This window comes from Hippopotamus amphibius, chromosome 9 (genome assembly GCF_030028045.1).
Source record: "Hippopotamus amphibius kiboko isolate mHipAmp2 chromosome 9, mHipAmp2.hap2, whole genome shotgun sequence".
Lineage (NCBI taxonomy): Eukaryota > Metazoa > Chordata > Mammalia > Artiodactyla > Hippopotamidae > Hippopotamus > Hippopotamus amphibius.
The window spans coordinates 83362362-83385070 of record NC_080194.1 but is presented as its reverse complement, the minus strand read 5'-3'; the positions used below and the strand labels follow the sequence as shown (position 1 = coordinate 83385070).

At 50.0% G+C, this 22709-nt stretch overlaps 1 protein-coding gene across 2 annotated transcripts in view; it reads left to right on the top strand.

Moving 5' to 3' along the window:
• The window catches only part of PKNOX2 (PBX/knotted 1 homeobox 2), a 256121-nt gene that overhangs the window by 212733 nt on the left and 20679 nt on the right, over positions 1 to 22709 (top strand). For both annotated transcript variants that reach the window (XM_057695958.1, XM_057695959.1), the window contains 3 exons: positions 9826 to 10014; positions 21614 to 21743; positions 22180 to 22277. In XM_057695958.1, the coding sequence (XP_057551941.1) occupies positions 9826 to 10014; positions 21614 to 21743; positions 22180 to 22277 (417 nt within the window). The remainder of the gene's footprint in view (positions 1 to 9825; positions 10015 to 21613; positions 21744 to 22179; positions 22278 to 22709) is intronic.

The window sequence follows — 22709 nt, the reverse complement described above, 5'->3', positions numbered from 1 at the left end:
CTCCCCTGGCTGGCAATGAGCAGACACCTTTCCCAGGAGCCCAGACCGCTGTCTCTCAGGTCCCCTGGGAGAGCTGTCCCCGTGCGAGTTCTCCTGTGAGTCCAATAGTAAGTGCAGGTGGGCCTGGCCCTGCCCTGCTGTTCGGCGGCTCAGAATCTCAGAACCACAGTTGTGAATCAGATCTTTAGACGCTACACCTGCAGCAGCCATGCAGCCAGGAGGTGAGGCAGCCATTTCTGCAGGAGCTGGAATGGACGCCCCTCTCACTTGACCCCAAAAGAAACTGAGGCCTAACTTGGTAGGAAATACGTAAAATAGGCTGAGTAATATGAAAGAATTTAAACCTTCAGAGGTAGGAGTCCTGGGGAAACAAACCTTGCCCAGACCTTGCCCACCACCACCTGCCAAGTGAGCTGTGGAAGACCCCCACCCCGCACCCCCCACCCCCTGAGGGTAGCCTCTTATTCTAGCACAGCCTGGAAAATACCAAAAAGTGTGGCCGCCTCCCTGTTCTCCCCTGGCCCACGCTACCTGGACCTCTCAGGGATCTGTTCACTCAAAGATTCAGATGTCTTCATAAATCCAACAAAACGCAGTTGGTGTCTACTACATGCCACACCTGACCTAAGGATGTGGATGTTGTGGGAGCTGCCCCAGTGGCCCCAGACCCCTGGTGCTCCCTGGGCCTCTTTCCAGGTAACTGGAATGAGAGTGGACACTGGTGGAGCAGGCCTTGGACAGCCCACCTCCTCACGTGGACCTGATTTACCCAGAGCAGTTAGCCACAGTCAGTGATGGATGGATGGATTATTTAAGTGGAGGCAGTTGAAGGAGCGGAGAACCTGAGCCCAGCTACACAGCTCACCCTCTGGGTGACCTTGACGACAACTCCTTTGAAGCTCGGTTTCCTTGTCTGTAGAGCCAATACCCCTGTCTCCTGTGACTGTCATAAAAAATTAATGAGATGGCTTGTGGAACTAAATGGCCTTTAAAAATGTGTGGCATCCAGAAGGTTAAGGTCAAATGCAGTATCACTAAAGCCGGGCAGTCCAGCCTCCTCACCTCACCTCCAGGCCATCAAAGAGACTGTGTGGCAGGAGCCTGAAACTCCCTGGGGGTGAGGGGGTGTCAGGCAGCGCCCTTTGCTACCCCACTTGTAGTCCTATGTCAGGAGGAGGGAGATGAAGAGGCCAACCACAGGAGCCGTCATTAGAACAGGAATCGTGCAGCCAGCACAGCCGAGATGCACATAATTAGAAATTAGAAAAAGGTCAGATCGCGTCATTATCAGCTCAATCAGCTGCCGAGTGCCACAGCCAGTTAATTTGGCATCTGTATTTTTTACAACCCCGCACACGTAGCCCAGTGGACTGTAACTCTTTATCCGGACAGATATACTGCGCAGCGGAGCAGGGACATAAAATGAGACCCCAAGCAAATGAGCTGAGATAATTGAGAGATTTATTTTATATATATGTGTGTGTCAGGGCAGCTTTCCTTTGCCCTTGAATATTGACTTTCACAGATGGGACTGTCAGGAGGACACTAGGGTCCCCCCAAACTCTGTCCCACCCTGGGACCCAGAGTGGCGCTGGGATCATGCCTCCTCCCCAGCCCCACCAGGCCCACCACCGGGATGCAGGATGCGGGTCCTCCCCCTCCAGCCGGTCCCCCTCCTCCCGCCCAAGCAAATCGCTGTGTCTGCCTCCCCTGCTCCACGGTCTCCCGGACAAGTTCCCATGGGAACAGCTGACTAAGCTTTCCCAGAGCTGCTCAGAGAGGTTCCCAGAGTGTAGATTTCTGAGCGAACCTCCCTTCCTGGTTAGCCAGCTGCCAGAAGAGAAACTTAGACTCACAAAACGTCGAGGGGGAACCCACAAGCATAGAGAGCACCACACCCATTTTATAGACGGGGACCCTGGAGTCCGGAGAAAGGCAGTGACTCACCAGCATCCAGGTCTGCCTGCTCCTTCCACTCCATCACCCACCTCTCTGCTTCCCAGGGGGCAACAGAGCCCTCATGTATACAGAGGACCACCAGCATCTCTCCCCCTGGTGCCCACGCTCTCTGACCCTCTCCCCTGCCCCATTTCAGTGCCATGGGGGTGGCTTTCCACCCCCACGATGGCTAAACTGGAACGCCACCCTGGTTAGCTCGCCCGGGGATACCCCCTACTCCAATTCCCACACCACCCAGTGCTCGCCAGGCCCCTGTCACCTGGCCCGCTGATCCCCTGCTTGGGCCCAGCAGCCTCTGACTGGCAGTTGGTACAGTTTGTAAAATTTGCAAGTTCCCCAAACCCTTTTGAAAGGTAAAAGCTTTTTGTTGTATAAAATCTGATTTATGGGCCCCCAGTGCAGGGCCGAGGTTTTATATATTATGCAAGATTTCAAACCGTGGCTGTAAAACGTACGGTTTCAGTTTCATGCATGGAATTTTTTTATGTGTAAATTTTTTAACATTTATGGGGCACGTTTTAATGAGACTCTGGTGTGGCTCAAGGGACAGATTATAGCTGCCTGACCGCAAAGCCAGCTCCAAAATGGGGCCCCCCAGGCCCCTGGGCCCACTCTGAAGGGGCAGGGCCAGAGGCCAGAGGCTGTGAATGAGGAGTACGTGAAGGAGGCCGGCCAGAGCCCTGGGCCCACCGAGACTGCGGGCGGCCCCCTTGAGAGAGCCCATTCCCTTCAGCCTTCCGTCCACGCCTTCTTCGCCTCAATGGGAGCAGAAAATCCCCCATGACTCCAGAACAGGGAAAGGAAATAATAACCAAAGCCAGTAGTAATTAACATTTACAGCGCACTTACTGGGTGCCAGGTGCTGTTCTAAACATTTCACGTGTATATTATCTTATTTAATCCTCTTTTCAGACCCACAAGACACATTAATATTATCCCCATTTTAAGATGAGGAGATTGAGACACGAGGTGAAGTCACCAGCTCAAGACCACACAGCTCGCACATGGGTCACACACAGGCGTGGAGCCCGGGCACACACTCAGCAGTAACGTGGCTCTGGAGCTGAGCTTTTCTTAGTGCTTCCTCTTCACCTGTCTTTCGTTGATTTTTGGCCAGATCTCGTTTCACCCTCAGTATGACTCTGAGGGGATTGCAGTTGTCATCCTCTTTTACAGTTGAAGACATCGAAGTGCAGAGATCATGTGAATTGTCCAGAGCATCCCAGTAGGTGCAGGACCCCAGACTCAGCCTGCAAAACCACTGTTCTCTATCACCCAGCTCTGCTATTTAATTCTCACTATAGCCCTATGAGGGGGTTATCATTATACCCATTTTACAGAAGGGGGAATCCAAGACTGAGAACCCTATAGTCAGTAAGTTACAGAGCTGGGATTTGCACCATGCAGGTCTAACTCCCAAAGCCCACCTCTTTCCCCTGAACCACAATGCTTCTCCAAACTCTGAGGACATGGGAGGGGAAGTGCCACATGTGACTTAAAAGCATTTGACTTGTCGTGTGTGGTGGCCTCCCTAAGTGCTAATCCTGTCCACCAATCATCTGGCAGTCTCCAGCCTCTGGTCTTCACCTTTCTTCCATGTCCCAGGCCTTGTTCCAGGGACCCCACCCTTCCAACTACTCAGGCCGGGCCGGGCTGGTCTGGTCTGGAAAATATTCCCATTTAGGTTTTAGCTTTGCCTGTCTGAGTGAAAGTGCCCAAGAAACATCAGAGCACTTCCAGGAATGTGTGTTTCCCAATTCCTTCACCTGTAAATGAGGGAGAATATTCCAGCTTCCAAAACTGCAGAAGGAGAGGATAAAAGGAATCCGCCCTCCAGGGCAAAGCTACCTCCCTAACTGCTGCATGGAATTTCACAGGTTACCTAATCTCTGCACCTTGATCTCCTCATCTCTAGGAGGGTGATAACGTGCCTGCGTGTCCCCACATTTATGAGACTCAAATGAGGTAACGGAGAGGGAAGCATTTTGCAAATTGTAAAGTGCTATGTATATAAATGTTTTGAAAGGCAAGGATTTATTACTATCAAATGAAGAGCCCACAATCCTACAAGAGAGGCCACTTTTTCAGAAAAGTACTTGACGATGGGGGGAGGGGCGCATTGGCATAAAGAATCACACGTAACACATGGCTATTTTGTACCCAGGACATATGTGTATACAATCTTATTCAATGTTCACAACAGCTCTACAGTGTAAATATTATTTATCAGCTTATGTTTTACAGATGAAGTTAAATGACTTGCCCCAAATACCCAGGCAGGAAATAGTAGATTCAGGATATCATGCTACGCGACTTCCCAGCAAATGAGCGGCCCGGTCCTGTGGACCTTCCTGAGACTTGTGGGGCTCGTGCTCTGTGACATGAGACTGAAATGCAAGGTGGCATCTCATTTTGCTTTTATGAAGGATACTGCTTAGAAGACGAGGGCTGGGTTTGTGGGGTTTTTTTTTTTTTTTTTTTTTTTTTGAAAAAGAAGGGAGGCAGAGAAGCTAAAAGATGAAGCAAAACTGGGAGAAAAGGAATTGGGGATCCATTGCTCACAGTTGATGACAATATTAAATTAAATGGAATTGTTATTGCACTAGAAGATCTGGAGTAACCTTTTACAGGACATTGATCACTTAGGAAAATAGTTTAATACATCAGAGTTTTATTCTGATTTAGAGGCAAACCCCCAAAACTGCATAAGAATAAGATAAAGGATGATTTACTAAACATAAATAGAGAAGAAAAAACTGAGGATGATTATTTTTCCACTATCTGAAAATGGAATAGCAATAGAAAAGCCAACAGGATATTAGAAGTCATTAAAAGAGGTTGCAAAATTGTGTATGCATTTGGTTCCCTGTGGTTTATAAAGCACTTTCACATTATTATCTCCTTTAGCCCTTATCAAATCTTGTGAGTTAGAGATGAGGAAGACTGAGGCTCAGGGAAGTCGTGGAATTAGCCCAACGTCACCCAATTTGTAAACAGTAGGCCTGGACTCAAATCCAAGCTGTCTGATGGTAAATCCCACAGGCTTTGCACTGTGCCAGGCAGCTGTCCCACATTAATGGCATTGCCCATTTTTTTCTCTAATGCTGAATAGGTCCTACATATTCATTGCTTTGGGATACCATTATGATTTACTCTATGTTCTTAAATCTTTAAACCAAGCCTATTATCTCATAAAAAAGTAATCCTTCACCTGTGTTTTATTAGACCAAAAGGTAGGTCTCCTTTTGGCCACTGTGCACCAGATCTGATTTAAACACATTGCATGCATATTTCATTTGAGCAAAGCTCTTTTAGGTAGATTTTGCTTTTTTATTTTGTTCTACTTAATTGTATTTTCTGCTTTTTTTACATGATAAGTATGTATTGCCTATAAATAGCTAGGTGCACTTTTGTGTGTATGGATGTGTGTGTATTCACGAAAGGATTTTAAAATGAATAAATAAAACATTGATTGAAAATGAAAAATAGTCCAGTCAAGGAAAACTCCCAGAAAGAAGATAGAAGAAATAAAAGGATGGAAGGAAGGAAAGGAGGGAGAAAGAAGAAAGGTTTAAGGAGTTAGGATTATTTTGTCTGGAGAAGACAAAGCTAACTGGGCAATTTATTCAACTTATTCAAGTCAGAAGCCTTGTCCAGTGTTTGGTATATAATGAGACTCAGTATTTGTTGAATGGATAACATTAAATTAAGGGACGTTGTATTGATAGAGGCACTGATGTTCTTGGTGCTTGCAGAAGGCTGAGTCAGCACTTTATATTAAGGCAGGAGAGATTTTGGTAAATGTTAGGAAGAACTCAGCAGATTGAGAGGATGGAGAGATGGTCTGAAGTGATAAGAGAGCCTCAGAACATGTAGCCATGTGTCGGGAGAGTTTGGACCATCTAGTCACCTAGAAGCCGGCCTAGATCATCTCATGTAGTCCCTTCTAGGACTGTCAGTGAATTGAGGGCAGAACTCCCTGTAATGTTCAGAGAATCAGAAAATGGAAGGCACCTGACAGTCCAACCCTCTCTTTTTACACATGGGGAAGCAGATACCCCCATTGGTGAGGTACTCTGGCTCCTCGGGACCAGACCAGAGCAGCTGAATGGAGGAACATTGCCAGGGAGGGTTCTGGAAATCCTAAACGTTAGTTTCCCCAAAGCTGTTTAGTTTTCCTGGAAGCCCATATTTTGTGTCACTAAGCCACTTTCTCCCTAAACCATACACCCTTTCTCTGCCATTATCTCTGTGTAAATCCTGAGAGCCCACATTACCCATGAAGCAACACAGGCAGCCTGGCTTCACGTCCCAGCTCTGTCACTTACCAACTGTGTGACTTTAAGCAAGTAAACTTCTACCTCTGGGCTTCATTTCCATCAACTGTAAAATATGGGCAATAATGGTACCTACTTGCAGAGGTCATTATGTGGAATAAATAAGGCATGTGATGGGGTTTAACACAGTCCCTGAGACACAGTAAGAATAAGAATTGTTTGGGTATTGTTATCAATGAATCAATCAATCAACGAGTGTTTATTAAACATCTTATACTGTGCTAATTACTTGGAGAGACATAAACCAAGATCTGCACGGCTAAGGTCAAGTGAAAAATTTATGCAAGAGCAAATAATTTATTTAGTACTCGACTCCATCTTTTGGTCCAAATAATCTGGACCAAAGTCACGCTCCTCCTCTTTGCCTGGGTTGGCACAGTCTCCTTTAGTCTCATCCCCATGGAGGGGGCATCCCCTGAGGAAAAGACCCTGTGATTGAGCCCTGCGTGAAGACTCACAATTGTTGATTTCTGTCTTTGAGTGATGCTTAGTCTAATTCTGTACTCCAAGAGCCTTTAATTAGTCAAGCACAATCCCTGCCCATCAGACAATCCAAATACCAACCTGGGGGTTCCTCAGTCACTCCCCACTTGAAAGGCAGATGAAGCTCAGAGAGGGTGTGGCCCTGGCTTCTAGCCACAACAGCTTGACACACCTGACAGTCAGCATTCTCTGGGAGAGATGCCCTTCCTTGTTTTCCTGGGCATCAAAATGCTGGGCAAAAGCTAGGAGGGTAGGATTAAAGAGGGGCACCTGTACACCGCTTATGTCAACATAAATGGTCTCTAAAGGCAAGCCCCAACCTGTCTTTTACATTTTTTATTTTGATATAACTGTAGATTCACATGCCGCTGTAAGAATTAATACAGAGAAGTCCTGATTCCCTTCTTGGGTGACTAGGGTACAATGTCACAACCAGGAAATGACAGTGGTATGATCCACCAACCTTATTGAGATTTCACCAGTTTTACATGCATTTGTGTGTGTGTGTGTGTGTGTGTGTGTGTGTGTGTGTGTGTGTGTTTATGTTTAGTTCTGTGCTATTTTATCACGTGTGTGTATTCATGGAAACACTATGATAGAACAGTTCCTCCCTCCCTCCCTCCCCATCACACCCCCTGGCAACAACTAAGCTGTTTCTCCATCTTTAAAATTTAGTCATTTCGATAATGTTATATAAATGGCATCACACAGTATCTTTTGAGACTGGCTTTTTTCTTCCTCAGCATAATCCCCTTTAAGTCCATCCAAGTTGTTGAGTGTATCAATAAAATAGTTTGTTCCTTTTTATTGCTGAGTACTGTTTTGTGATATGGATGTACCAGAGTTTCTTTATCCATTTACCTGTTGAAGTGTATTTTGGTTGCTTCCAGTTTGTGGGCATTAAAAATAAGGTTGCTTTGACTATTCACATACAGGTTTTTGGATGAACGTGTGTCTTTATTTCTCTGGGATAAATGCCCAAGAGTGCAATTGCTGAGCTGGATGGTATACTCAGTTTTGTAAGGAGCTGTTCTGCTGTTTTCCAGAGTGGCTGGACCACTTTTCATACCCCCAGCAACAAATGAGTGATCCTGTTTCTAATTCCCTGCCAGCATTTGGTGTTATCTCTGTTTATAATGTTAACCATTCTGATAGGTGTGTAGTGATATCTCGTTACGGTTTTAATTTGCATTTCCCTGATGGCTAATGACATTGAACATCTTTTCATGTGCTTATTTGCCATCTACATATCCTCTCCAGTGAAATGTCTGATATTGTCTTTTGCCCATGTTCTAATTGGATTGCTTGTTATTTTACTGGCTAGTTTTGAGAGCTCTGTGTATATTCTAGACGGAAGTCCTTTGTCAGATATGTGGCATGCAGATATTTTTTTCCCAGTCTGTAGTTTATCTTTTTATCTTCTTCATAGGGTCTTTTGAAGAGCAAACATTTTAAATTTTGATGAGATCCAGTTCATCCAGTTTTCCTTTCCTGGATCACGTTTTTGGTGTCAAGTCTAAGACCTCTTTGCCTAGCCCTCAGTCCTGATGATTTTCTCCTGTGTTTTTTATTTTTCCTAAAAATGTTATAGTCTTATATTTTACATTTCAGTCTTTGGTCCATTTATTTTTGTATAAGATGTGAGATTTGGATCAAGGTCACTGTTTCACTTGTGGGTATCCAATTGCTCCAGCACTGTTTTTGACCATATTTACCATGAGCCAGAAGACGGTCCATAGCTTTCTTTCTGTCACTCCTGGGGCCTTGTCCTAAGGAAATAATGCAGAAACATGAATAAGCTATAAGGTTGGGAGATAGCCATGATAACAATTTTTTATAAAATTGAAAAATTGGAAGTAACCTACATGCCCAACAATAAGGAATTGGCTACATATGGCGCACACATGGAATGATGTGCAACAATTTAAAATATATTTACTCAATAACTTTCACCCATTCAACAAATACTGACTCAGTATCCCCGTGTGTTAGTACCGAGGACAACAGGGTGAGCGAGTTAGACACCACACCGCCCTCCTGGAAGCTCACGGTCTAGAAGGGAGAAGAGAGAAAACATTCCTGCTGCTTAAAAAAATACATTTGGTAAACTAAGGGGAAAAACAGGAAGCAAAATTGTCTATACAAGGTGATTAAAACTATGTTGTAATACATGCATGTGAAGACCCCCCAAAATCATCATTCTTTTAGGGTGATTGGATCAAGGGCAGTCTTCTTTATCCTCTGTTTTCCATACCTCCCATAGCACTTTCTTTTTATGATAATAACAACAATAAAGAGAAGAGCCTCGCTTGAGAAATAGCCTCTTGCCTTGAAAAGGTTAGGAACATCCACTTGAAGAGGCAGCAGGCACACGTACAAGAATCCAAAGGGCACGGAAAAGGGCACCGCAGACAGTTGGGCATCCCAGCGCCCAGCTAAGTCATGCTGGGTGACGCAGTCAGTCAACACGTATTGATGGGGCGTCTGCAAGGTGACTGGCATCACATGAGGCTCTCAGAATACACGTTTAAGGACAGCCAGTCCCTGACCTCTTGCGGCTCTTGCAGAGAGCTCTGATTTTGGTCTTCCTCGTGCCTGTTCAGGGCCTCGCCATTTGCAGCTCGTGCCTTCCCTCACATGCTTCTCTCCACAAACCTGCAGTCGTCAGCGAGGGCATAATGGTCCCCGTTTGTCAGACGGTGAGGCGCAGAGAGCTTTAGCATTTGGCCAAGGCCACACAGACCATAAATGGCAGGCCTGGGCCTTGAGACCTGGCCTTCCACCTCTAAGGCCAGTGCTGTTCTCAGAATACCACACCTGCCTCAAGAACAGCTGTGTTAACAGTGACCTCAAAGCAAGCAAATAATCGGCAGCTACCCACAACGAGCATTTAAATCCTGCGGGTGGAAAGCACATATCCCCAGGGCGAGGATGGGCTCCTCTCTCCCCGTGTTCTTGGGACTTGGTGGGGGGGGGGGGCGGGGTTCGAGGCAGAGAGGGGGCTGGGATCCAGACACCTGGGCTCATCTCTCCTCCCCCTCCACAGATGGTGAAGGCAATCCAGGTCCTGAGAATCCACCTGCTGGAGCTGGAGAAAGTCAATGAACTCTGCAAGGACTTTTGTAACCGTTACATCACCTGCCTCAAAACCAAGATGCACAGTGATAACCTGCTCAGGAATGACCTCGGGGGGCCCTACTCCCCCAACCAGCCCTCCATAAACCTTCACTCACAGGTAACACACAGAGCTGGGTCCTATCTCCTAGCCAGGCTCCTAAAGCAGGTGTCAGAATGTCTGAAGGTCCTGTGGAGACCTAGGAAAATGGTTCAGACTCGCTGGATCCTTTCACTGTGAGATCCGTCCTCTGATCCACTCCTCCTGCTGTTTATCAGGCAGCGCAGTCCCTTTTTCACCCAGAGCTCACCATGCCAGGGCATCAGTATTCCCTAGAAGATGACCAGATCTGAGAGGGAAAGTGTCCAAAGTGATTCCTGGCTTCCTGGTCCAAGATACCCCAAGCAATGAGCACAAGAGTTAAGGCGATGGAGAGCTTTGCTGGAGGATGAGGCAGAGACAGAGCTGGGAATGCACCCAGATGTCCCAGCCCCACAGGCTTCTCAAGGGGATGGTGGCTTGATGAGCTCGCTGTGTTCTGGGAAGGAGGGTTTGGGGAGAGCGGTCCTTCCCTGAACCCTGCCCACCTAATAGAAGAAGGCAGCTTCCCACGAGACAGCTTTTCCCTGATTCTCTAATTGCTCACCCTGCCCTGGCACACCTGTCTCCCTGTGGTTCACACCACTGTATAAGTCACATAAACTCACCCCTCGCAAGATTCATCTGCCACCTTCATCCTGGGAACCAGGTACTGTAGAAATGGCTGCTCTATGCGAGAATGGGCTCTCTCTCCAGGGCAGAATATTTTCCCAAAACCTATAAACTAAGAAAGCTTCCTGGCAGTATCTTTCCAACTCACTGGTGTCTACGCAAGCCCTAGGTGCACCACTTTCTTCTGTCACTGAGCTCCTGAGTCCAGGAGGGTCACACACATGGAGGGTCCCAGAGGACGTTTGCAGTAGCCTCTGCCTACAAGACAATCAGGCTTGGGGATGGGGTAAACTTTCTAAGAATGGTTGATGAGAGGTCCTGGAAAGAGTGCCGAAGAAAGGTGATGCCATTTTTATCCTTAAGTTTTAAGGATGAAAACGTATAATCTATCTCTCTAGGTTGGCAGAGGCGGGGGAAGGGACATGGGGACCTCTAGAAGGCCGGCCATGCCTTGTACATTTGGACAACAAGAATCAGATCTAACCCACCCCAGTGGGGTGTCTGTGGGACTCGATAGTGAGTACTGCATGGGACACGAGGCAGGAAGTTTATTTCCTCTTCCCATTGCTTGAAATCACCAAATCACTTTATTACAGATCTAAACTCAGCCACCCAGGCTTCTGCTTGCTAATATTCTCTTGAAATAGACTCATTCCTTCAGAGTCTTATTGTACTTTCCCTTATGATCAAAATTAGCAAGAAACTTGCATAAAAGAGGACAATAATTGCTCAACGAGCATCTCGTTTGTAATTTATTAGTTTCTATTATTGTGGGTTACCATGGTGACGCTGCGCAGCCCCGGTGATGGGAGAGATGCAAGATAGGAGCCGAGGAGGCTGTGAGGCCTCACCAAATGGAGATGCACATTTTTATCAGTAATTTTCATGAAAATAATAAGTGAGGAGTTAATGAGATGGAAAGCCATCCTGTGGCTATTGTGAATTTGTTTTAAGTGTTGATCTAATTAGAATGCATCGGTCAGGAAAAGTAATGAGGATTTAGTGCCTCACAGAGATGTGAGGATCATATCAGAAAATTAGCACAAGTCTGGAAATAATCAGGTCCTTGGAGAGGCACTGGGCTTCCCCTCTTGGGCCCTCCAACCCCACCTCGAGCTCTGGCATTGGGGGTGTACCAGGGTAGCGGGGGAAGAAAAGAGGGCCACGGGGCTTTGCAGCCACAATGGCCCCCTCAGGGTTGGGGTCCTGGGGCCGACAAGGTCTCGTGCAGGAAGCAGGGTCCCTGGAGACGCGGGTTAGCATAGAAGGATAACATGGGCTCTGGGTGAGCCAGGCCTCGGAGATGCCGTCTGCAAAAATCAGTCCTCCTGGGGAATCCCTGCATTCAGTGCCTCTGAGCTTAGAGGAAAGAGGAAGGAACTTTGATTCCTATCACAGTAAGCATCGCATCTGTGCCTGACAGTGAAGTTGGCCCTGGGGTGACTGCTGCAGAAAGGCCTCTGATCCACTTGGAAAGAGGAACTCAGACAACCAGACAAAAACAAAGACACTGAGAAAGAGAGGGGAAGATACTTAGTGAGGTAGTCCTATTTGCTGCTTCTCAGAGTTGTCCCTTCGTTTCCTCTTCCTGCCCCCACCTACTTGCTTTAGGCCTCAGTGGGTAAACAAGGTAATTACACACAGCTACTGTCATAGCTTCCTAACCTGTTCTTCTGTCTTCTCTGGCTACCTTGCAGCCCTCCTACACACACACACCCACACACCCACACACAAATTCAAATACACACATCTCTTAGGTTTCTGCTGCTGGCTTTATCTTCTAAAGCTCTGTTCCAGCCATTCTCCTGCTCGAAAACTCTGATTGCCCCCCAGAGTTTTCACACCCTTTCACCCGATATTCGAGGCCCTCCGAGGTCACTATTCTTCCATGCTTGTGTGTGTGGGCGATGCCCTCACACCTCTGCAGGACCAAACCCAGCCTCTCTCCCAAGGGCAGTAACAAGGCTGCTCTCTCCGTGGAGGCCTCTCTGACACCCCACCCCAAAGCACAGACGTTTCTTTCTCTCAACTGACTCCTGGGCACAGTGGGCCATTTGTATGGTAAATATCGCACGAGACTTTACGTTATCATCACCTGTGTGAGCCCCGTTTTCCTCTCCTGGATCACAAACATTTTTTGAGTAGAGACAGTATTTTACATCTTCTTATAACCCACATCCAAGAGTAGCCACACAGAGTCTGGTGCATATTAGGTGGCCAGTCAATATCTGTTGAAAGAATAACACGATGAGAAAGATGGAGAGAAATCAAAGGAGGCAAGAGGAAGCAAAGGAGGAAAGGAGAAGTAGGGAGAAAGACAGAGGGAAAGAAACAAATATCAAGGGTCACATTTGAGAGGGAGGTACAGAGAGGCTGAAGAACTAGAGGAAAAGAGCCACAAAGACAAAGAGACACAGACCAAGGAAGAGGAAAGTGAGGCTGAAGACAGACAGAGGCGGAAAAGAGAATAGACGGAAAGAGAGATGGTGGCCCTGGTGGAGGTGGGGGAGGGGGCACGGTGGGGGGGCAGTGTCGGTGCAGCGTCCCAGGTGTGTGGGGAGGAGAAGGTGAGTAGGGTGTGCCCTGCGCTGCCCCGTCCACATCCCCAGGTCAGGCTCCCGACTCTGCCTCGCAGAGGTGGGTGCTGCTGGCCTGGGCCTTCCCAGGAAGTGGAGACCCTCAGGGCCAGGAGACTGAGTGAGGAGACAGGCCTGGGGTCTGGCACAGGAGCTGATGCAGGAGAGGAGAGAGGAGGAGCGTGTGTGTGTGTGTGTGTGTGTGTGTGTGTGTGTGTGTGTGTTTGTGTGTGTGCGCGCACGCGCACACATTCATCATGGTTCGACCTTAATCCCCCCCCAGCCTGAAATAGCCGCACCGAGCGCCAGCCTGGCCTGGGGAGGAGTGTCTCCCCTCTGGTACATGATCCTCGGATCAACATTCCAGCCGCCTACCAGCTTTGTTGCAAACTGCTGCTTCATGGTTTTGTTTGTGTGCTGATCATTCAGCCTCGTGTTGCAACGTGGGAGATATTTTTTTATTCAAACGGGTCCCACTCTCTCTGATGCTGTACTGTGTCCCCATCCAGCTCTGTGGGGTCGGGGCATACTCCCCACTTGGCCTTCCACTTCTCTGTGTGAGCTTTCTTTCTCTTAGCGGGGTGGAATTGGAGTGCAGAGCCAGGAAGACTGCTTCTACCAAGCAGGAGAGCTAAACCAGGGTTTCCAAGGGCTTGGGCCACAGCCTGTTCTTTCCCCTCCCCAGGAAGCCATCCTGCCCTGCCTGCACCTGATGACACCCAGGCTTCTTACTCAGCAGAGCCCGGGCTTCCTGTGGGGCAGATCCTCAGTGAGGAAGCTCTTCCTTGATGGCACACACTAAACCATGCCTCTGGAGACACCCTCCCACCCGCCTCGCTCAAGCATTAATTTGACCTGAAATCCATCCTTCTTTCCCCGTGGAGATTAAAGCTCAGCTCTATTCCAGGGCAAATCGGGCTGAGCCATGGTTCTCGTTCAGTTGCCAAGCATTTGCGGGACGCTTACTGTACGCACCGTGCTAGGTCCTGGGAGAACACAGTGAGTTGTCTAGGATGAGCGCCCAGTCTCAGTGGGAGGGAGCTTGAGTCACACCCGAGATCTAGATAAGGTATGTGAGTACAGAGTGCTCAGGGGCAAGGGGACCCCGGGGAAGGGCAGGAAGGCAGCCGTGAGAAGGCGTCTGGATTGAGCAAGCCATGTGTGTGGCCTGAGGTTGTCCAGTCACCACTCAGCATCCTTCTTCCTCCCTGGGGGAAAGCCCAGGCCCCAGCCTGCATGCCCTCCTGGCCAGGGTCTGTTCCTGCTCAGAGACAGGATGAGCAAACCTCAGCAGGGCCAGCAGGAGGGTCTTCAAAGCCTATTGTGATTGGAGAAGCGGCAGATTCACTGACCTTGGGAGCACTTCCTGGGGGAGGCGGCATATCAGGCAGGCTTGGGGGAGTGGAGGGCGGTTAGCAGACTATCTGGGAGCTCTCAGTGTGAGTGTTCCCAGTGTAGAGAGAAGTCTGGAGAAGGTAAGGAACAGAGAGAGCCTTTCACAGTCCCTGGAGAGAAGGGATCGGGGTAGAGGGGAGAACATCACTTACTCATGCCTCGTGCATCTATTCAAGCACCTACTGAGCCTGCTGGGTTCCAAGGGCATGAAAACTACTGCGACACAATCTCTAACTGCAAATGTAATGATGGAGTATCTTGCAGCCAAATTTGTGGGAGGTTATGCTTTGAGTCTGATCATCACAGCCAATTGCCAAAGACTTTAGAGACAGTGGAGAATGTAGGCAATGGGGTAAAGCTTGGAGACACGTTAGAGACAAATGAACCTAGTCGCCACCTCTTGAGCTCCTCAAGGAAGAAGTGGCAGAGAAAGGGAAGAACATCCATGTTTATTGAGCTCCCTGGCCTCAGATATTGTGTGTACCAGGTGCCTGACATAGATTATTTTGCTTACGCCTCACAACCAGCCTGCAATGTGCACATTATTTTCTCCATTTTACACCCAAGGGAAGGGAAACTCAGAGCACTTAAGGCACTGGCTCAAGGTCACACACCTAATAAGCGGTAGAGTCAGGCATGGGCTCCTGCAGAGTTATTTTCATTTACCAGATCCTTTTACTTTTTCTGCGACACGTAGGAAGGAAAATCGGGGTCCTAGGCCCTGAGCGGGGAAGCGTGTAGATTCAGAGACTAGCAAGAAACCAATTGCTGGGAAGCAAGAGTTTGGATTTGCTAACAGATTGAAAGCAGGGAAGGGAGAGGTACAAAGTAAGCACGGTTCCGAAATTCCAGAAAAATAGGAAGGGCACTAATCGGTACCTCCCTGCCTGGGGGAGGGGGCTTGCCTACTGACCCACAAGGAGTTTGCATTGTCAAGGTTATCAGGAGGCCAAGGGGGTGGGGGGCTGGCACCTCGGCCCAGCCCCTGCAAGTGCTGCCCCGTGGCCAATCATGGGGGCCGTGATCCACCCTGCAAGGTCACTGCTGAGATGGAAAGGGGACACCCCCAGACCCAAGTGACAGGAAGTTGAGTTCCAGGAGTTCCACTGCCTTCCTGCTTTATGGGCCTCTTCTGGGTTCCTAGCTGTGCCCCACCCCCGCAACCCCAAGAGGGCGGCCATGCTCGGCTGAGAAACCCAGCGGCTCCCTCCTTCTGAGGGAATGTTCCTTAAGATCGGCAGCTGCTGCTTGTTCCCTTGAGGTGAAATCTCCCAATCGGAGTGGGACAGGAACCGGATTAGGTGGCTTGTTTACATGTGACTGGCTTCCCCGGGTTTGGGAACCCAGCTTTTCCCAGCCTGAGACAGGACACTGGCTCTGCCAGAACTGGAGGGAAATGGCCAAGAACGGGGTGTCTGGGGACAGCGGCAACCTCCCAGGCACACACCCAGTTCCAGGCTGCAGCCCGCTCAGGCCACCCACCCATCTACTGAGCATCTATCACACACCCAACACTGTGCTAGGCAGTTTGGGGGAAATTCAAAGAGAGACCTCTTTCCCTCAAAAACCCTGCAGCCAAGCAGGGGAAGAAGACACATTCGTGAGAAAGAACCCTTGTGCTCTGTGCCCAGCATAGCGGGCCAACGGGAAGCATTAAAGGTTCAAGAGGGTGCCGAGGGCGTGCCCGGGTGGGTCAAGACAAGCTCTCCAGCAGGAGTGAGGTGCTCAGAACCATCTCCCCACCCCCAGCCCAGGCAGGTTAGCGACAAGACAATCCCGTCCTCCTGGGAGGCTTGGGAGGCCTTGGAGAGCATGGTCTGGGCTGGTGGATCAGCAGAGACCCCTAGTGGCCTGGGGGTGGATGGCAGACAGTCGGGCCGGGCGGCTGCCCCCACTCCCTCCACCCTCTCACAGTACATCCCAGGGAATGGCATTGGTTTTTCTAAAATCCCCAACTGGAAGGGCCTTCGCAAGGTCATCCAGTTCACTCTCCTGTTTCACAGGCATCCTAGTAGGATAAAAATTCCAACTATTTCAAAATAACTTAAAGGAAAACTTTTCTAACCAGTCCTTTCCTTCATTCCTTCCTCCCATCAGGGTTTATTCCAGGAATTTCTTCGTTTCGTGGAAATTAAGTCTTCCCAGGCAGCACAAGCCCTTTCCCTATTAACAGTGAAGAGAGATGGCTCATGGGGCTGACGTGGCTCCTCCTGGGCTGACATCAGACCGTAGTGTCAGGGTTCACAGTCATTGCCAGTTCATCTGTCGTTGTTACCACCACCACCCCCACACACACACTTCCAAAAGTAATGGAAGAGCCTTTCCCTTTTTCTTAGTAAGGGCTTCCTTTTGAACAAGTCATCTTTTTTTTTTGTTCCAGAAATGAAATGTGGAGTCAAACTCAGCCAGTGACCCCTGTGGTTTAGCAAGAATGACCGATGGCCCCAGGGAGTGAGGGCCTGGCAGTGGGCCCACGGGTGGCGTCCAGGAGTGCAAGCTCTCAGCCGTCCTCACGCTGCTCCTCTACCTCGCCCTGCCCCCTCCTGGGAGGGCCTCAGCCTGTGTCTCTGGGAAACAGCACATAAAGAGCAGCAGTGGGATGAGGCCTGTGGAGGCCAGCTCCTTGGTTTCCATCTGACTTTTTGGTCACCTGGTCCGTGCCCTAAAAGATGTCATTCCTGAGAACTCTAAGTTTTCAGCTTTTTGGCCCATTTCCTACTAGAAAGTAAGAGACCCCATGCTCCCCAGCCCAATGGAGCCAGGAAAGCGTTCATGATTCGCAGGCTTCTGGCAGTTTCCAGAGGCTTGGGGATGCCACTGCCATGCTCCTAGTGGAACATGGCAAAGAATTCCTGGGCTAGGTAACCAGCTTTCAACCCCTGGTTCCGGGACAACTCAAGCAGGGATGTGAGAATCTGGATGTTGAAATGTCGCTGAAACTACCAGATGTCCTTCCCGCCTCTTCATGGGGCCAAGGGGCCTGGCGGGAAACAGCTCTGTGTGGGTCTAGACAGAGCAGCATCCACCTGGGTTGGAGTCTGATGAGCCCCAGGAGGAAGCTACCGAGAAGGTAATAATATTGTGTGCTTAGCCAACATCTTCTCCCCAGGGGATCCCACTGCAGCCACAGTAGCTCCTTCCTCAGAAAAGACCGGTACTCGGTCCCCAGAGACCCAGCCCCACAGTCTCCATAGAGACAAGGCTCTAGCAAGCTGGAGACTAAGGCGTGACCAGAAATAGCTGCAAAGGCAAGTCACGGGGCTCATCTGGGACAGAGACTGCAGCTTCGACTTCTGGGCTTGGCCTTGGCCTAGGAACACTGTAGGCAGGGAGGCAGGAATGAAGGGTCACGTGGTAAGGACTGCCCACCACTGCTAGGTGCGCAGCCCCAGATCAAGGAACCCATGTTGCTGTTGCTAAGTGAGGAACCCATGAGGCCCTACGACTTCTAGGACAGGTTTTAAGCCCTGGCTATGCCATTCCCTGGTGGAGTGACTTTAGCCAAAGGAAGTGGGAAATGATTTATTGGGTGCCTAAATATGCCAGACGCTGTGCTTACCTTGGAGCCTGGCTGTCTGACTCCAAAGCTCATCTCTCCACGGCAGCATTGGTGCTACACTCAGAGCCAGAAGACCTGGGTTCGAGGTAGAGTTATGTGACTCAAGAAGGTCACTTCCATCCTCTGGACCTCAGTTCCTCTTCAGGCAAACAGAATAATCTCTCCTCTCCTGGCCCCATAGGTAGTGGTGAGATTAAAATGAAAAGGCACAGTGAAAGAATGCTCTCTGATATTCAGTGTGTGTGATAAATAGATACTTTTCAGACCCATCTGATCTTTGGGACCATCTGAGAGAGGTTTTTAAAAAAACATGGTTTGCTGGTGGTCTAATTCAATGGCTCTGAGAATCTGTGTCTTTAAAAACACCCCAGTACTCAGGCAGGTTAGTGAAATAGCTCATATTTTACAAATGTAAGACATGAATATCATTTCCCCAGACCTCGGGGATGCCAAGATTTTGCTTCCTTTCTTTGTCCCAGCTAAGATGTGTCCAACCTAGGCCCTGCCTGCGGTCTCTGCCCACAAATTTCTCCGTTCCATTCCTTTGCTGATATAAATTGGCCTCTTAGCACCTCCCAGCAAAGACCCAGAGTAGGAGGAGAGGGTAGGAAGAAGGGTCTGATCCAAAGAATAAATTGCCTTTAGTTATCCAAACCAGGGAAGCTGGCACGGAAGCTAGACAAGCCACAAGGCTGGGGACCAGCCAGAGTCTGAATAAGACGTGACGTGTCCGGGTGATAGCTCACCCTTTTGCCTCTGGTGAGTGAAAATGTGTTGGTTGAACCCCAAGGCATACATCTTGTGTTTATTTTACTGGCTTTGCTTGCGTTTTTCTAGCCTTGCTGGACATCTTTTCAGGGAGGCAGGGGTGGGGAGAGAAAGTCTGGGTCAACTTTTTATGTTTGAAATTCCCAAATATCCTCCTGCAATGAGGAGCACCATGGCCTGGATGATTTCCAGCCAGAGATTATTGAAAAACCATTGCCATTAGCTTTAGGCTGAGTGGCATGGAGCAGATCCCCTCCTCCCCCCCGTTAAATTTAGCTTCCAGGTTTGCCTCAGCCTCACGTCATCTCAGGACTGGTTTACACCCTGGGCAAATGGTTGGCCAGGAGGTTGGGACAAGGGGAGCTCAAGCTCAGAGCAGACTGACAGCTGAAGAGTCAGGCTTCGAGGATTCCTGCATCAGCACTGGGCAGGACGCAGCTTGTAAAGGAGGAGACTGATGCCCACCGAAGGGCCCTGAGGTGCTGATTCCCAGCCCACCGTCTTTCCTCTGGTGCCCACGCTGCCTCTGTACTTCCAGGTTTGGGTTGCTTTATCGTCTCACCTCGCCTTCAATAACGATTTATTGAACCCCACTATTGATATAGTGATGCCAGGAGCACCTTGCAGCCCAGTGCTTGGCACGGGGTGGGAGTGCAGTGTTTGTGGATGAAGGAGGGCTGTGTTCTAAGCCCTGTGGCTGCTACCCAGCTGGGGGACCTTGGGCAAGCCGCTAAGCTTCCGTTTCTTATGTGCACCTCAGGGAGTTGGAACATGCAGCTTTTAAGGCCCTTCCAGTTTCTAGGTTCTCCTGGTCTGAGCTGTACAAACGGGGAGGCCAAGAGCTCTGCTCAAAGAATAACCCTCCCTGGCAGGGAGGCCCTCGTGGATCCCAGAAAGGAAAAGGCCAGGCAGGAACCGCCCCCTCCCTTCCCCAAGGGCACAGCCTCAGAGGTGAGCCAAGCCTAGAAGCAAGGCCTCCTTCCCTGCCCCACCCCACCCCCAGGAGCCAGATGGGAGGCCCTGGTGTGGAGGAGGCGAGCCAGGCTCCGGCCCCTGCTTATTTATAGCCCATGCTCCTCCAGCCCTGGGCTGGACAGTCCAGGAGGGTAAAAAAGGCAGCTCTGGAGGAGGTGCCAATGGGAGGTTAAGCAGCTGGATCGAATGAGATGTGTGAGTACTGACTGCCTCCTCCTGAGAGGCTTGACCAGCTTCCCGGGTGCCAGGGTCTGGGAGGGCACCTGCCATGGCTGTCCCCTGGCCTTTGATACTTCTTCGTGGTCTGTCACTCCATGTCTGCAGTCACTGGCTCAAGGTTTCTTCCAAGCATACGTTTCTCCTCACTCCACACTCTAGACCTTCCTGCAGCCTGAAGGCCCAAACTCCTCCCGGTCCTAAAACCAAAGCCGGGAAGCCAGGGGCCTTCTTTCCACCTCTTTTCTTGACCATTTCCCTGTCTAAATCCTTATGGCTGGCATCTGTGATTCCAGGCCTTGGATGTGGGAACGCCAGCCCTAGCTGGACGTTAGGCAGGTTACCCAGTTCAAGCCCTGTTTTCACATGAGGACCTGTGGTCTGGGGGCGCTACGTGACCCCGGCAGGTCTCCTCAGGCTCCCTCCACTATGCCTCATTCGCACCTGCCTTGCTTTCTGCAAATGAAGCCTAGAGACCCCCACCTTTCACAACCAGTTCCTTCCTCACTAGCCCTCCCAAGCGGAGCAGAGCAGAGCGCCCAGCCACCAAGCAGGGAGGCCTGGCTGCCCCTTCTTGGAGGCCCACGACCGAGCCTCCCTGCTGTCCCTCTACATCAAGTCCAAGCACTCTTAGCTTTTATGTGGCACTGATAAGGCTGCCAGGAAAAAAATGGTCTTCTTAGCTGCTTGGGACTGTCTGCGGGAAACAGGCTGGCAGGTGACTGTGCGGGGTGGAGGGTACCGCCACCGTGGGCTCTGTGTTGGGGGCCTGAGGGAGAGGAAGGAGCCGATGAAATGTGCCCAAGGCTGACTGAGGGAAGGCTCGTGTGTGATTCCCTGGGAGACAGGATATAAAGAGGCCAGGCAGCTAATTTTTATTATTATTTAGCAAATATTTTAGTAGCCATGATGTGGCAGGCCCTGAACTAGGTGCTAAGGATACAAAGGTAAAATGTTGGAGATGCCTTGTGTGGAGCTTGGTGTAATAAATGCTGCAATTCAGGTACTGGAAAGCGAGGCCCTCGGGTGAGCGGGGGGCATCTGGAGACAACTGAATGTGAAGGATAAGCAGGTGCCGAGCAGGTGAAGCCTGGTTCCCAGCCCTGGCCTCACTTTAGAATCACCCTGGGAGCTTTCAACCAACCCCCTCAAAGCCCTGGCTACACCCGTGACCAATTAAATTAGAATCTCTGGGGATGCAACCCAGGCATCAATACTGGAACTTCCAAAGTGAAGCCAAGGTGAGGACCACTGGTTTATGGGATAATTTATGCCTCAGGTTTGCGGGGGAATGAAATGGCTAAATGGCTGACTATTGTTGGTTGGTTGTTTTAAATATTGAGCCTTCTTATTCACACTTTCTGGGGAGCCATGAGAATTGCCTTTTTGATCTGGGTCTGGGAGGAGCAGCAGGAGGGAGGAGGGAAGGTAGGAAGGGGGAGGGGAGAGGAGGAATTTGGGGCTGTGGCATCTCAGCTCTTAGTGACGTTGTCACAAACCACGCCTCCCTTACTGCCAGGACCTCCTGCAGAATTCCCCCAATTCCATGTCTGGAGTCTCCAATAACCCCCAGGGGATTGTGGTCCCAGCCTCCGCGCTCCAGCAGGGCAACATCGCCATGACAACCGTCAACTCACAAGTGGTGTCAGGTCTGTGCAGGGGATTGTGGGGAACACCCTGGGAGGAGACCGGGTGGCCCCGAGGGAATTCAGGGTTGGGGGGCAGGGCACTGAACAAAACATGCTAGGAAATGGGATGGGTGCCCCTTGCCAAGGAAGGGGCTCCCAGCTGAGTTTCTTGACTAAAGTGTTCTGTAAGCTTATAGACGGTTAGCAAGACCTGATTATGATAGTTTGAACAAATTTGGGTCAAAGTCTCATGAGCCCCTCAAAGATCCTTCCCTAAACACATAGAGAGACTCTACTCTCTGGACCCTGTCCCCATGCCACCCCTCCTCCACAGAGGCTGAATGCCTCCAGAGTAGAGGGTGTTTACACGTGAGTGCCAAGTGAATTGGGAACCCTGCCTGCCCTCACTCCTACCCACCCCTATGGCAGGGGACCCCAAAACTGGTTGTCTCCTCAGGTGGAGCCTTATACCAGCCGGTTACCATGGTAACCTCCCAGGGTCAGGTGGTCACCCAAGCAATCCCCCAGGGAGCCATCCAGATCCAGAACACACAGGTGAGTGTGTGTGTGCAGTGTAGGTGTGTGCACACGTGCATGGGTGTGGGGGAGGGCACCTGGAACGGTCTGCTGTCTGCTTGGCACTTTACGCCAGTAACCCCCGCGTCCTCACTATCCCTCTAAGGAGTACCGTTACCCCCACGTGACAGATAAGAAGGTGGGTGGAAAGGTTTTATCAACTCCTGGGATTTTGCTGCCTCTCGGGGTTGCATTGAGGGATCCTGCACTTCCTGTTCCTGGTCTGCACTCCAAGCCACTCTGTAGCTCAGCGGGATAGAGTACACAAGGGGGCCAGGGTGGAAGTGAGAAGATCTGGAGTCAGAGGCCCGAGATCTGATATTAACTCTGCCATCTTGGATAAGTTACCTAACCTCTCTGAGTCTCTGAATTCTTATCCATCGAGGAGGGATTAACACCAGCTGCACACAG